This window comes from Camponotus vicinus, unplaced genomic scaffold (genome assembly GCF_025532165.1).
Source record: "Camponotus vicinus isolate PSW18456_S1 unplaced genomic scaffold, iyCamVici1.0 SCAF_5, whole genome shotgun sequence".
NCBI classification, from domain to species: Eukaryota; Metazoa; Arthropoda; class Insecta; order Hymenoptera; family Formicidae; genus Camponotus; species Camponotus vicinus.
The window spans coordinates 6,961,002-6,977,377 of NW_028141977.1; the positions used below are offsets into that span (position 1 = coordinate 6,961,002).

At 39.7% G+C, this 16,376-nt stretch overlaps 1 protein-coding gene across 1 annotated transcript in view; it reads left to right on the forward strand.

Moving 5' to 3' along the window:
• The window catches only part of LOC145972363 (uncharacterized), a 72,446-nt gene that overhangs the window by 34,796 nt on the left and 21,274 nt on the right, over positions 1-16,376 (forward strand). Inside the window, exons 8-9 of the mRNA XM_083100921.1 lie at positions 3,245-3,469; positions 3,552-3,765. Coding sequence (XP_082957047.1) covers positions 3,245-3,469; positions 3,552-3,765 — 439 coding nt within the window. The remainder of the gene's footprint in view (positions 1-3,244; positions 3,470-3,551; positions 3,766-16,376) is intronic.

The window sequence follows — 16,376 nt, forward strand, 5'->3', positions numbered from 1 at the left end:
TGTTGTACAATTGCGCTTATTGTTCGCTGATATTCGCAGGAGATAAGGACGATGCTGAAGTACTCACTCGTATGCAGACTATGTACAGAGTTTTATTCTATTTCATTATTTACAATATGTATAATGTGGCCCTGAAAAGGGCCGTGTGGCCTAATTAGCAAATTTTCTCTCTGTATGAGATTCGCGGATATGCCTTTGTATAACGAAGCGGCCCGAGAGAGTTGTTATTCTCTTCCGCTGGCGCCTCCGTTTGCATCCCCTTGGTCTGCGTGGGAGTTTCCCAGTCGCTGTCAGACTGGGTACCCTGGTCGGTACGGGTGACGGTGTTCGCCTGTACGCCCCTGTGGACCCGTGCTGTTGCTACCGTCTGCGTCTCCTTATTGGCTCTTGTCCTTGGCGATGATGGAAGCGGAGACAAGAGTCTGGGCAGACTCCAGGGTCCGGTAGGCGATGTGTAGCGGCGAACTCTAATGTCCCACGTCTCGAGCAGGTAGCGTGGTGGTCTAGTCAGCCGAAGTTCCTCCAGCGAGATCGGTACTAGCCTCCTGGAGCCTGGAGTAGTTGGAAGCCCACTCGCTTACGAAAAGGCGCCTCCTCTGTACACGGCCGGATATTAGGCCCGGGTGATCGGGGCGTTAATACAGGCCGTGGGATTCGAGACTGTCGCCTAGGTATGGTGAGCGCTGAGGCTCGATGCCAAAAAGAAGTATCGTACTCGGAGTCTAAGGCTTGCTGTGCCGTTCGACTGCTGAGCTGAACTCGACGCTTCGTGCTTTCGGCCGGTCTTATATACCGTGGCTGGCCTCATTCCTCTTACGGGAAAACGGTTCGACTCTTTGGCCATCTGATGTTAGACCCGCTATTCACGCGAGAGAACCTTCTCCTTCCGCGCACCGCTGTTCGCGTAGCGCGCGTACTGTTTGCCGTGCGGCAGGCGCTTGTGTGTGGTAGGCGTTAGCCGCCACAAATTAATTGGTCCATACTTTTTGCCACTTACTCTCAACGGTGAAAATTATAGGAACTTTTTAGAACGTGAATTAACAGCTCTACTGGATGACGTTCCGTTACTTATACGTAATGAAATGTATTTCATACATGATGGAGCGTTCGCACATTTTAGCAGAACTGCCAGAGAATACCTAAATGCCAGAGAATATCTAAATGCACGATATTCTGATCGGTGAATTGGACGAGATGGACCAATTTCATGGCCTTCGCGTTCCCCGGATTGCAATCCTAGATTTTTTCCTATGGGGGCATCTAAAGAACTTGTTTATGTAACTCCAATCAATAATGTAGAGCAGTGCTCGGAATTAGTTGCCCTTTTCAAGCCGATTTCTGAAGCGACGCCTACGATTCCCCCACTACCGTCCGAGGCTCGACGGCCGAGCCGCCGATCGCGCGCGTAACGCTATGCTTCAGGAGCGTGCGCCAAGCCGTTTCGCCAAATCGTCATTAAAATTTTCTTTGGTAAATAATTTTTCTTTTTATAAATAATTAAATATTAAAATTTTTATTATTATAATATATTATATATATACAATTTGTTATGCATACATATTATACATACATGTATGCTATAATAATATATTTTAAAGTTTAAAATGTATTATTATAACATACATGTATGTATAATATGTATGTATAACAAATTGCATATATATAATATATTATAATAATAAAAATTTTAATATTTAATTATTTATAAAAAGAAAAATTATTTACCAAAGAAAATTTTAATGACGATTTGGCGAAACGGCTTGGCGGACGCTCCTGAAGCATAGCGTTACGCGCGTGATCGGCGGCTCGGCCGTCGAGCCTCGGACGATAGTGGGGGAATCGTAGGCGTCGCCTCAGTAATCGGCTTGAAAAGGGCAACTAATTCCGAGCACTGATGTAGAGGAGTTACGAGATCGCATTATCAACAACTGCGAAATTATAAGAAATACGCCAGAAATGTTTGAGCGTGTTAGACAGTCAATGGTTAGACGGATGGAAGCGTGTGTTTTAGTTAACGGTGGACATTTTCAACAACTTCAGTAAATAAAAATAAAGTTTTTTCCTTTCATGGCCTTCTATTTTTCTGAATCAAATATTAATAATTAAATGAATCGTAACTCCTGCGGGATGCGTTTTTGGACTAACGTTTATGGGAACTTTTTTCATCCTTATGAAAAGCTCAATTCAATCCCTGATTTTGACTAATTATTTCAGGACCACCCTGTGTATATATACAGGTTGTCCGATTCGTGAGGGACCATACGAAAAGTGATGATAGATTGGGTCAAACTAAGAAGAAAAGTCCTTTACCATTTTGCAAAATTCGCAATAATTATTAAGTAATAAGTAAAAATGTCACATGAAGGTTTAATTTTTTAAATGGAAACCCCTATTTTTTATTATGTATTCTTATAGCTTATCTCGAGAGCTTTCCAAAACACTATAATAAAGTATTTCTTCATTGAGTACTTTTCGAGTTATGAGGCTTGAAATAATTTCTTAATTTTACATAAACCATAAAATATCTAGTAAAATATTCATTTTTCGATTATCTTACCTTAATACTTTTATATGCAAAATAATGAGAGGAATCAATTGGTATAAAGAAAAAACAGTTGTTTTTAAAAAAAATATGTAATTTGCAATTAACAATTACATATTTTCTTTCGAAACAATTATGTGTTTTCTTTATACCAATTGATTCCTCTCATTATTTTGTACATAAAAGTATTAAGGTAAGATAATCGAAAAATGAATATTTTACAAGATATTTTACGGTTTATGTAAAATTAAGAAATTATTTCAAGCCTCATAACTCAAAAAGTACTTAACGAAAAGGTACTTAATTATAGTGTTTTGGAAAGCTCTCGAGATAAGCTACAAGAGTGTGCAAAAATATATAGGGTGTTCCATTTAAAAAAATTGAAGTGACCTTCACGTGACCTTCAAATGACTCTTCAGTGTCAAACCAATGATACCATCTTATGGCCCCCTCGAAACCATAAAACTGTTGTCTGAAACATTTTTCTCTAAAATGCTTTGTTTCCGAAATAATTGCGTGCGTTAATTAAAATGGCTCACCCTGTATATATATATATATATATATATATATATATATATATATATATATATATATATATACATATTTGATATTAAATTATGCTTTCTCTTTAAGTTTTCTTAATCAAAGCACATGTTAATTTTTACATAAATATACCATTGAAAATTTTGTATTGCGATTTAGATGTAAAGAACATACCCGAGGAAATGGAAATAATACCTTTATCTTTACGTCGAGAAAGTAGAATTGGACAAATACTAATGTGTTTTTCTGTATATACAAATACAAAAATAATATTCAACACGAAATTGAATGCTGACGAAATACCTATCATTCATGGTTTAAAATTTCTAAGTATGAGTTGGATAGTTTCCCGTCATACCATATTTTACATGTTAGATAACATTGGTGAGCAATATGAAAAAAATTTGTAAAATTAATCTGTACATCATGTTTTCTACGTGTAACAGAAATTATTTCGTACATATAGACAATAAAGCATCAATATACAAAATGATATCGGATATCTTCATCCAAATATCAGGGAATATAATCGTACCAACAGATACTTACTTTTTTTCAAGCGGATTTTTAGTAACATATTTATATTTAAAAAATAAAATGGACAAAGGAAAAACTGCATCGATTAGTTGCAAAGCAAAATTAAATGAATTTTTTATTCATGTAATAACAAGATTTATTCGGTATGTTTCTCATTATCGTTATTAATGCAATTAACAAGAACAATACATATAAAAACAAAAATTAAATCAAATTGGCAAATTAGAACCACAATGCGATAGTTGGAGCGCAGGGAAAAAATAACACTTCTTTTTGATTACTCGTATATTTCAAAATAGAAATGATTACATTAACAACAAAACGAACGTCTCAGATCATCTTTTAATCCCTCTTCAGCGCGATATTAACAATATACATATATTACAAATTATTATACTATATGATGCATTTGTTACAGTCTCACAGACTATAACTCGTACATAATTAAAATATTAAACGTTAGCATAAAATATTATTGTGAAATGCGATATCGAGCATTCACCTCATAAAATCACTGTCTCAGCGAACCACCAGCGGATTCGCCAAAAACGCGGAAGTGCAACGAAGGATTTCGACACCAAATCATCTTCGCTTGCACTTCAACTTGACCGCACCATGACCCCGTATGGCCATATTACTAAGCGGTCCCCTCTCAAAAAATCTCCTAAAACAAGGGTTTAAATACGAACCACCGGAAGAGCAAGGCGAACAGTCGTAAAGCAAGTGTAACCAGTATTAAGTGCCAATCACGTGTTAAACTACTTTGAAAGCTATAATCGAAGTCGAAGGACAAGGCGGAAAAACCCAACTATATCAGCGGAAATAAGAAAGGCTTCTGTACGAATTGATGTATATCCTAAAGATTAAAATACAAGGTATAATTAAAACAGAAAACACATTAATTTATTAAACACCGCCGACACCCCGGCTCCTGATCCTTCGGCGGCCTGAAAGATTCTATACCTCCCGACTGCACCCCACACCCCGTGCCGCTCCCGGCACAACATTTTGGTGGCAGCGGTGGGATGCACCTCGCAGGAACCGCCGAACTCAGACCACTAACGGCTAAGGCAGAAGAAAAAAAAAACGTTAAAGCGGATGGACTGAAACAAGCCACCGAACACGCAACACATACGGACGACAGAAGGCAGACAAGGGATCACGGTCAAACGGCTGAAAGCCGAAAAGGGACACCAGCTCTCAAGGACCAGCACTGACCCACGACCTTGCAGAGGCAAAGCATCGCCGACAGACACCGCGCCACCGTGGGACAACGACCCAACATATCAACACGCAGCGTCAGCAATCGAGCGACCCAATACGCGACTATGCGAACTATCGTATTACTAATGTAAGTTAAAAAAAATTTATAGTTAAATGTCTGAACAATTAAAGCGAGTTAGATTCCAAAGCCCGCGATTTTTGAGCGAGCCAGCACGATTGGCAAATAGATTAGGACTTGTAACACCGATACAAGTAGCGGAAGAAGCTGCTCGCGACATACGAAATAGCGTACGAAAAAATTTAGAAGATTGCTATTCGAGTTCCAAATCGTCCGAAGCGCGCGAACTAGACAATAACGATAATTTCGAACGAAACGAACGAAGCGTTAATCGAGTCACTTTTAGAAGAACTTATTCGCCATTATCCATCGATCTTAGTATTTTTGAGCCAAATCCGGAAAGAAATATGGATAATATCCAACCCGAAGCCGCCGATAGAGAAATCGAACGCTTTCGTACACAAGCCGGACAAGAGACTGCCGCGAATTACGAAGACGCAGGTCACCCGGCCGAAGACACGAGTAATATCTTGTTAGTCGAACTCGTACATAGTTTTCGCGAAATGCAAGAAGAGATGAGAAATTTACGCGGACAAATGCACAACATGCGTACTAATCGAGGAAATCTTAATGAAACACGAGCAAATCCAGATGACGTTCCCCTCGACATAACGTACGGTCGCACTGAAGGAGATATAAGACATAGGCGTAGCACCGCTCCGCACTATTTACCGTTGAAAGAAGCGCGAACAATGATTCCAGAATTCGATGGAACATCGCGACATAAATTACAAGAATTCTTAAATGCTTGTACATACGCGGTACAAAATATGAATCCCGCAGACGAAGAATCGTTAATGCAAGCAATTCTATATACTAAATTAAAAGGCAAAGCTTGCAAGAATTCGAGACGCGAGACATACAAACGTTCGAAGAACTGAAGCAACAACTTGAAACTTGCTACCAGACAAAACAGAGCACGACACATTTACAGATAGAATTTAATTCTTTAAAGCAGAAATCGAGTGAAACTGCTTACGCTTTCGGGCAACGCGTCGATATATTAGCCATGAAACTATATGGATCCATGATGGAAGGAGAAGAACGCCCTCCTTCATTCAAAAAGGCGATTCAGGAAACAATTAAAAAGCAAGCATTAATAAATTATCAAATCGGATTGCGAGATGAATTAAAAATTCTCGTGCGTTCACAAAGATACACCACGCTCCAAGAAGCGATAAGCGGCGCGAGCGCGGAAGAAAAGCTGATCGGGCCGACAGTAACCCGAGCATACGGCTTCCCTAACAAAAACAAAAACGACATAAGACACACGCGACCTAATCGCGATACAATTATCCAATGTTATAAATGCGGAAAATCTGGGTATTACGGACGTGATTGCAGAAGTAGCAAACTTACGTTACCAAAACCGAGAGGAAATCCGCGAGTAAATACTTTAAGTAAATTTTGTAAATATTGCAAAAAGACCGGACACACCCATGAAGAGTGTTGGAATTTGAATGGACGTTCCAAAATAAATAACAATAATAATAATAACAATCCTAAACCGTTTAATAAAACTAATCGCCAAGAAGACAAGCGTGAGCAAAAGGCTCCGTATAGGCAACGGAAAAAGAGCACTAACTCTGCCAGCAATAGCGAAGAGGAACAGGAGGAAGCAAGAAAGAAGCAACCGCGACCTGCCTTAGAATATCGGGTAACGCATATCAAAGATCTGCCCGCACTAGCCAAGAACGAACAGCTGCAAATAACACTACCAATTCGCGAAGTAAAAGGCGGAAAACTCAATATGTTATATGATTCCGGATCGACAATTTCTTTAATCAAATTAAAAAATCTAATAGCGCACTGATCTACGAGGAGAAAATTGCACTTACCGGAATAAGCGGACATAAAGTATATACACTCGGAAAAATGTACGCTACAATTAAAGTTAATAAACATAAAATTAAACACGCCTTTTATATAAAGACGATGTAGCGGTAGAGCACGAAGGAATTCTAGGATTAGATTTCCTTAGAAAGCAAACGGCAAAATGTGACTACGAGAAAAGTCAAATAACGATAAAGGATAGCATATTAAAATTACATCCATGTAATAAAATTACTTTGAAGCCACGTAGCGAAACAATTATATGAGCCGCAACCAACCACAATCAGATAGGGATAATCCGAACTGAAGAAACAGCACCAGGAGTTTATATTGGAAGCTGTCTGGTAGAAACAAAAAAATTTTCATGCCCTGTGAGCATAATAAATACAACAGATAACGTGGTTGAAATGCCCACTCCAATAGTCATCCTGGAGGACATGGAGAGAAACACGAAGGAAATAAACATAATAGAAACAGGGAGGAAAATTAAAAATACCATTCCTCGTAAAGAACAAATCTGACAATTACTGCGAACGCAACATTTAAACGCAGAAGAGAAGCAGACACTCTTAAAACTCTGCGAAGATTATAGTGACATTCCACTTAGAGGGAGAACCACTGACATGCACTGCGACGGTAGAACATGAAATAAACACACGTGCTGACACCGCGCCAGTGAACGTGAGACCATATCGCTTGCCAGAGAAACATAAAACAGAAGTAAATCGACAAATAAATGAAATGCTAAAAGACGAAATCATTCGGACTAGCACAAGTCAATGGAATGCACCATTGCTAGTGGTACCGAAAAAAACAGTCGCATCAGGAAAACCGAAGCTCCGAGTAGTGATAGATTTTCGGAAGCTAAATGAATTAACAATAGGAGATTCATTTCCTCTGCCTAACATAACTGATATTCTAGACCAGCTAGGAAATGCAAAATATTTCACTACATTAGATTTAGCGTCAGGATATTATCAGATCCCAATGGCTGAACGGGATAAAAATAAAACAGCTTTTTCAACTCCCTACGGTCATTACGAATTTAGTCGAATGCCGTTCGGACTAAAGAATGCGCCAGCAACATTTCAAAGATTAATGAATTCCGTCTTAATAGGAATACAAGGACTTAGATGCCTGGTATATCTCGACGATATTGTAATATACGGATCAAGTTTAGAACATAATGAACGACTTAAAGAAGTGTTATAAAAATTACGAAAATTTAATCTAAAGTTGCAACCCGATAAATGCGAATTTTTGCGCAAAGAAGTGATTTATCTGGGACATATAATTTCAGAAAATAGAATATCACCCGATCCGTCAAAATTAACCACAGTAAAAGAATTTCCAATCCCAAAAAGGGTCAAGGATATTTAATCCTTTATAGGGCTAGCGGGATACTACAGGAAATTTATAGAGAATTTCTCACGAATCGCTAAGCCGCTCACAAAGTTAACCAAGAAAACAGAAAAATTCGAATGGACAACGGAGCAGCAAGCGGCATTCGAAAGACTAAAAGAAAAATTAATGACTGCACCAGTGCTAAAATATCCCGACTTCACAGAAGAATTTATTGTGACCACTGATGCCTCCGACTATGCGATCGGAGCAGTGTTATCACAGGGAAAGGTAGGCAACGACCGACCGATTGCTTACGCCAGCAGAGTACTGACAAAAGCGGAGCAAAACTATAATACAACCGAAAAGGAATTATTAGCTATCGTTTGGGCAGTAAAACATTTCAGACCGTACGTTTACGGAACAAAATTCAAAATAATAACTGACCACAAACCGTTAATATGGTTATTTAATGTAAATGACCCCGGATCGAGATTAATCCAATGGAGATTGAAACTCGAAGAGTATGATTATGAAATTATACATAAAGCCGGGCGAGCAAACGCGAATGCCGACGCCTTAAGTCGCAACGCGATACCGGGACCATCCACGGAAAAGGACGACCAAGACATTTTATTAATAGAAAAAGAAGAAAATAACATAAAGATATATTCGGAAACAGAGAAAAAACAAATTTTAGCCGAATATCATGATGCACCTATAGGGGAGCATCAAGGAATCGAACGAACAATAAAAAGAATTCAACTTCGACATAATTGGAAAGGTCTAACAAAAGATGTCGAACGATATATAGCAAAATGCGAATCTTGCCAGAAAAACAAATTATCACGGAAAAATAAAGTGCCGTTAATAATTACGGATACGCCCAATAAACCGTTTGAAAAATGCGCATTAGATATAGTCGGACCGCTAACGATTACGACTAACGGAAATAAATATTTATTAACCTTTCAAGATAATCTAACAAAATTCAGCAAAGCGATACCGATACCAAATCAGGAAACAAATACCGTTAGTAAAGAATTTGTCACAAAAATAATACTCGAACATGGAATTCCGGACGAAATTCTAACGGATCAAGGAACGAATTTTATGAGTGAAATATTTAAAATCACTTGTAAATTATTAAAAATAAATAAAATCCAAACAACACCACACACCCACCACACACACACACACACCCACCGCTTATCACCCGGAAAGCAACGGCGTACTGGAACGATGACACAGAACATTAGCCGAATATCTGCGACATTATGTAAATGAAGATCAGACGAACTGGGATGAATGGATACCGTTCGCAATGTTTACATATAATACGACGCCGCATACTGCTACAGGGTTTACACCCTTTGAATTAATGTACGGGCACCAAGCCGAAATCCCGACAGCGTTAACGAAACCACCGAAACCGACATATAATTACGACGATTACGCGCAAGAGTTAAAAGAAAGATTGAGAGTGACTAATCAACTCGCGAAAGAACATCTCAAAAAGGAAAAAGAAAAAGCTAAAAGAAACTATGACAAAAACACAAAGGAAGCTCATTTTAAAATAGGAGATAAAGTGCTAGTGCACGACGAAACGTTACGACGAGGACGATCGAAAAAGCTCGAATCATTATGGACAGGACCATACACGATTATAGAAAAGAATTCAGACGTAAATTATACAATACAAAGAAGAAGAAAAGCAGTGCGCATGCACATAAATAAATTAAAACTATTCATAGAAAATTAAAATAAAAAACTGATAAAAAAAGAAAAAGAAAAGACGCACACAACGTATAACATAATACCTAATATATTATTACAGATTAACATTAAGGACCAACCTCGTCTTTGCAGAGCAAGACAAGACGTCTCTTCCGTTTGAAGTGACAGAATTTGATCACACTCCAGGAATTTATTACGAAAAAATTGGACACCTACATCAAATCCAGAAGACATGGAAACTCGTTATCAAATTAGATATAACAGAACTAAATGATAGGACTTGGCAAATAAATAAATATATAGAACAAACAAACGAAATGTGCGATAGCATAAGAACCGAAACTAATATCAAACGAACATGTGATAATTTAAAAAATATTATCAATAATGATTCTAACACGTTAGCCAAAATAATAATATTAATAAACACCTCATATAAGACGCCAACAAACAGACGAAGAGGCCTCATCGACGGAATAGGTTCAATAACAAAATCCTTATTTGGAATCATGGACGCAAACGACAGACATTTAATAAACGAACAGATACAATTATTACAGAACAATCAACAAGTATTAGAACATGCCATAAAAAATCAAATCAAAGTTTTAAATGCTACCATAATTCACTTAAACAAACTAGAAAACATATTAGATTACAACGGTAAATTAATAAATCATTATATTCGGGAATACACTACACGCGAAGAGATCGACGAACACTTTACTGTTATTATAGCAATGATAACAGATTTAATGAGAGATGCGAAAGACATTCTAGAATATCTGCCGCATGTTCAGAAAGGCATAATGCATCCCCACAAGATTCCACATGGGTTTGCAATGGGGTGGGGGGGCGGGGGGCGAAGGTGCAGTCTGTGCGTGTACTTTCTCATTGGTGTGCTATCGGGATTGTGCGCGATTTACTTTGTGTGCTATCGGGACGTGGGCTATCGGGAATTGTGTTCAATTTTTCATGTGCTATCGGGTTGGTGCGCTATCGCACCGTGCGCTAACGGATCCCGCTCATAACATATACCTATGCGAAAAAAAATCAGCCGATCTATCATGTAAGCGAAAATACACCGTGCGAAATCAAAATATATACACAAAGACAAAAGTACCACGAAAATTGTAACGTAGGCCATATGATAGCGACTCGCACAATATGGATCACATTACGACAGCCACACTCCTGGCTATATTCAACCGCCTCCGAGCAGCAAATTACGATAACATGTAATACGTATCCTGAACACAAGAGGATAATTAAGAAATCAGGTCGAATTACTCTACACGACAATTGTAAGAAACGATTGTAATCAACATTGTAAAACAGAAAAAAGACATTATATTATATTCAAAATTGCAAAAATTAGAAAAACCTCGTTTCAATCTCCGTTTTTCTTTTTTAACGGGAGAGGGGTGTTACAGTCTCACAGACTCACAGACTATAACTCGTACATAATTAAACGTACAATATTAAACGTTAGCATAAAATATTATTGTGAAATGTGATATCAAGCATTCACCTCATAAAATCACTGTCTCAGCGAACCACCAGCGGATTCGCCAAAAACGCGGAAGTGCAACGAAGGATTTCGACACCAAATCATCTTCGCTTGAACTTCAACTTGACCGCACCATGACCCTGTATGGCCATGTTACTAAGCGGTCCCCTCTCAAAAAACCTCCTAAAAGGGTTTAAATACGAATCACCGGAAGAGCAAGGCGAACAGTCGTAAAGCAAGTGTAACCAGTATTAAGTGCGAACCAATCACGTGTTAAACTACTTTGAAAGCTATAATCGAAGTCGAAGGACAATACGGAAAGACCCAACTATATCAGCGGAAATAAGAAAGGTTCCTGTACGAATTGATGTATATCCTAAAGATTAAAACACAAGGTATAATTAAAACAGAAAACACATTAATTTATTAAACACCGCCGACACCCCGGCTCCTGATCCTTCGGCGGCCTGAAAGATTCTATATCTCCCGACTGCACCCCACACCTCGTGCCGCTCCCGGCACAACACATTAAATTATAAAAATTTTCATCCTCGACGTGTAAATGACATCAAATTATATCCCGTGGATATTTGGTAAGCGCATTGTTTCCAATAGTCTTTTATATTATTATAATTGTCTACATTTCATTTTCAATACCATTTCCCACAGATTAAAATCTCTGATTTCTTATCAATTTCCAACAATATCTCTTCTCCTTCCCTCTATCATTTTTCTTCCTTTTTCAATATTCTTTACATAAAAGGTATTGACAAACTCTCCCCGCATATCAAATTTATAGACAAGATTCTTTTCTTTGTAGTTAACAATAAATTAAACAAATTCATCAGATTACAGAAAGATACGCTTCTAACATCCTGTCACTCCAATGTCGTTTACAAGATAGAATGTAGAAATTGCGATGCTACATATGTGGGGCAAACTGACAAAAAATTTGCCACAAGAGTTAATGAACATCTTAAAGATATTAACAAAAAAAGCGACTCCTTAAGTGTTATTTTATGTCACAAACTCGAGGGCCATGACTTTAACTGAGAAAATGTCTCGATTCTGGACGAAGAACCGTCTCGTAAGAGAAGAATTATTTCTAAGATGTTTTACATTTCACGACAAAAAAATGAATTCAACGTCCAGAGTGACACGGACTCACTTGACCATTCATATCTTTCAATTTTAAACAAAATATAATCCTTCAAATTTTCCACCTGGTCTTCCGCCTATATCTCGTCTGATTGTCATATTCCTTTTTCGCCTTGACTTCCCCTATCCTTTGTGGTCTCTCATGCAACCGGCACTTTGTTCGTCTCGTGCTATATTTTGCTTGCCATGGTTTTTAATTTATTGATCTCTGTGTGTACATAGTAGTAGTAGAAAGACGGGTGAAGCTAGGTCAGTCCCTACTCACCTAGATCTGAAAGTTTTTCTGTGACTCCCTGTAGTTGATTGAAGTTATGAGTAACAATCCAAATACACCTTTATAAGAAGGTTGTAACGATGCACCCCGTGCACCCCCTTTTAAATTAGCCGAACACCGCCGAGCGTTACCGATGCGGCACGAACCGCCGACCGGCGAAAACCCGCATTCGGCGCACCTCCCGAACCCCTCCGAACGGGCCCGACCGCACCGTTTCCCGAAACCCGTTCGGAAGGGGTAATACCGCCGCGCGCCGGCGCTGGCAATTAGCCGGTATAAAAAGGCCACATCGGGATAACTAATCACCTTTTCCTAGTCCGCTCACGCAAGTGAAGCATACCAAGGAAACCTAGACCGCTCCTAGAAAATTAGCCCAGCTTCAAGTCACGGAGGTAGAGCGAACTCTTCCTCCTTCGAGCTCTCTCGATACTTAACTCGGCTTAGTCCATCCAGCCACTTTTCTGACCGCATAAACGAACCAGAACGCACTCCGGTTCGATCGAGGGATCTCGATAATCAATCCAACATCCGACCGCCTAACGTCGGTGCATTAAATCTCGAGGTAGAGAGGAGAGCTACCTCGGACGAGTACTCTCGTCGGCACGGCGCTCCCGGGAAAACTCCCATCTATACCGGGAATTATTTCTGCATTGATAAGAAAGACCTATTCCGAAATAACTAACCGATTCACGGAATCACACGTCTACGAAAAACGTATACAGAAAAACGGGGCTAGACCGACCGCCCAGACGCGCGACAAAAACCACGAGACGCGCTACGTCAAACGGTCATTGAACCGACTCGATTGTAAACACGCGCGATACACGAAGCGTCTTGCATTGCGAAGGCAACGCTATTACCGAATTATAAGAAACTCTCTCTGCATTTCCGAACAACGCTTTTATTGCACACAACCTCACGTACATTTATACCGTGCGATACACACAAGACCGTACAACACCACGCGTTTCACGCATCTAACATACACCACGTGCAACACACATACACTCACATTTGTAAAACACACACACACACATACATTGTACGATTTATAATAAACACTTATTCTTTTTTTTCACGTTCACACACGCTCTCGCTTTTTTTTACGACGACCGAACTCTGATCCCGACTTCGTTATCTGACGGCGATTTAAGCGGAAGTCGTCCGTGACAAGGTTATATAGATCGTCCATCTTCACGTTCTGCAAATCGCTGGATTCTGGAAACATGAGACCCCAGAATCTGTATCCCCTGAGAGCAAGAACAGAACAGTGACACGAAATGTGAATACTGTCCTCCTTTCTTCGCCACATAAACAACAGTCTTTCCGCTCGGCCAAGCCGAGGTTAAATAAGTGGGCCCTGAGGGCCATATAGTTCGTAAATAGATCAATGGAAACATTGAGTTTCCTTCTATTCATTGTTAGGAGTTCATCCGTCCTTTTAGAAAGGGGTTGGTTCAATAAGAGTTTGGTTTGGCGACAGCCTTAAATCTGTCTCCACAAAACCAGATATTCTCGTTTTAAAGAATCTTTGATAAGACTTTTGCCTATAGCAAAAGGGACGCCGACGAGCCTAGCCGAGATCTCAAGAGTGCCTAGCTTTGCCAGACCGTTCGCTACTTCGTTGCCATAGATTCCCTGGTGACCAAGAATCCAAGCTATGGTGATCTTGTTAGTTTCACTTAGTTTGTTGAGTGCTAGCATACAGCATAGTTTGTTGAGTGCTAACATATCCCAAAGCACCTCGGTGGTGCTCTTGGTCTAAAGCATTGATGGCTGCTCTGTTATTGAAGTAGATAAATATATTTCTATTAGTAACTTCAACTGAAGTTAAGATATAACACATCACTCAATAAGTCCCGGGCCTGACATATAGATGACGCCATTGTGGACAAATCCATAAAACTTTGGGGAAGTACCAACTCTCAGACGATACGTGTCAAAATTTCAATCCAATCTGGCGTCTAGTTTATAAGTTACAGTGGTTTTAGTGAAGCGACTTTTGTTTGTTTAAAAACAATGGATGAAAAAGAATTTCGTGTGCTGATTAAACATTGCTTTTTAATGGGAAAAAATACTGTTCAAGCAAAGCAATGGCTTGATAAGTGTTATTCGGACTCTGCTCCATCGGCAACAACGGTTAAGAGGTGGTATGCTGACCTTAAACGCGGTCGCACAGACACAAATGACGCTGAACGCCCAGGTCGCCCGAATTCGGCAGTTGTTCCAGAGAACATCAAAAAAGTCCATAAAATCGTTTTGGCCGATCGTAAATTGAAGTTGCGTGAGATAGCAGAGGAGTTGATGATATCAGAAGGCAGTGCATTCACTATTTTGCATAAACATTTGTCAATGAGAAAGCTGTGTTCAAAGTGGGTGCTGCGTTTGCTCACAGTCGATCAAAAACAACAACGCATCGACGATTCAGAGCGCTGTTTGGAGCTGTTTAAGCGAAATAAACGGGATTTTTTGCGTCGATATGTGACAATGGATGAAACATGGATCCACCACTTCACTCCGGAGTCGAATCGGCAGTCAGCCGAGTGGAGAGCAGCCGGTGAAAGCCGTCCAAAACGACCAAAAACTCAAACATCAGCTGGCAAGGTTATGGCCTCCGTATTTTGGGATACGCATGGAATTTTGTTCATTGACTACCTTGAGAAAGGCAAAACCATCAATAGTGAATATTACATGGCGTTATTGGATCTACTGAGTGAAGAAATAAAGAAAAAACGTCCTCAAACGCAAAAGAAAAAAGTGCTGTTCCACCAAGACAATGCACCATGTCACAAGTCGGCGAAAACGGTGGTCAAATTGAACGAATTGCGCTTCGAATTGCTTCCTCATCCACCGTATAGTCCAGATCTGGCCCCCAGTGACTACTGGCTGTTTGCAGACTTTAAAAGAATGCTCCAGGGAAAGAGGTTTGGCTCAAATGAAGAAGTGATTGCCGAAACTGAGGCGTATTTCGAGGCCAAAGATAAATCGTTCTACGAAAAAGGTATAAAAAAATTAGAGGAGCGCTGGACTAAATGTATCACTCTTGAAGGAGAGTATCTTGATGAATAAAGTTGAATTTTGCCCAAAAGTTGTTGTTTTATTAGTTAGGCCCGGGACTTATTGAGTGATGTGTTACACACACTCAAGGATGGCTAAAACCTCGGTTTGAAAGACCGTGGTTTCAGCCATCCAGCTCATCTAGGGGAAAAGATTTCCTACAATTAGTCCTTGAGCCGTAGACTCCAGCTCCAAATCGTCCATCTGCCCCTGAGCCATCCGTGTACCAGATGTCCAAGTTTGGTCGGCAAATTCGTTCTGGTTTGCTCCAGTCTCCTCTAGAAGGTATCTGGGTTTTGAAGAATCTGAGGACCTGGATTTTCCTCTATCTTGCAGCAGGTTGAATGGGTATTCATGGAGGAACGCTAATTTGGTGTGAGCCCTTTCACTAAAGCCCTTCCACGATAGCCCTTCCACTCACCCTGACACTTGAATCTGAAGGCGGAAAGTCTGGCTACGTTGATAATAAAACGATCTAAGGGTGGAAAACAGTGTGCCTCCG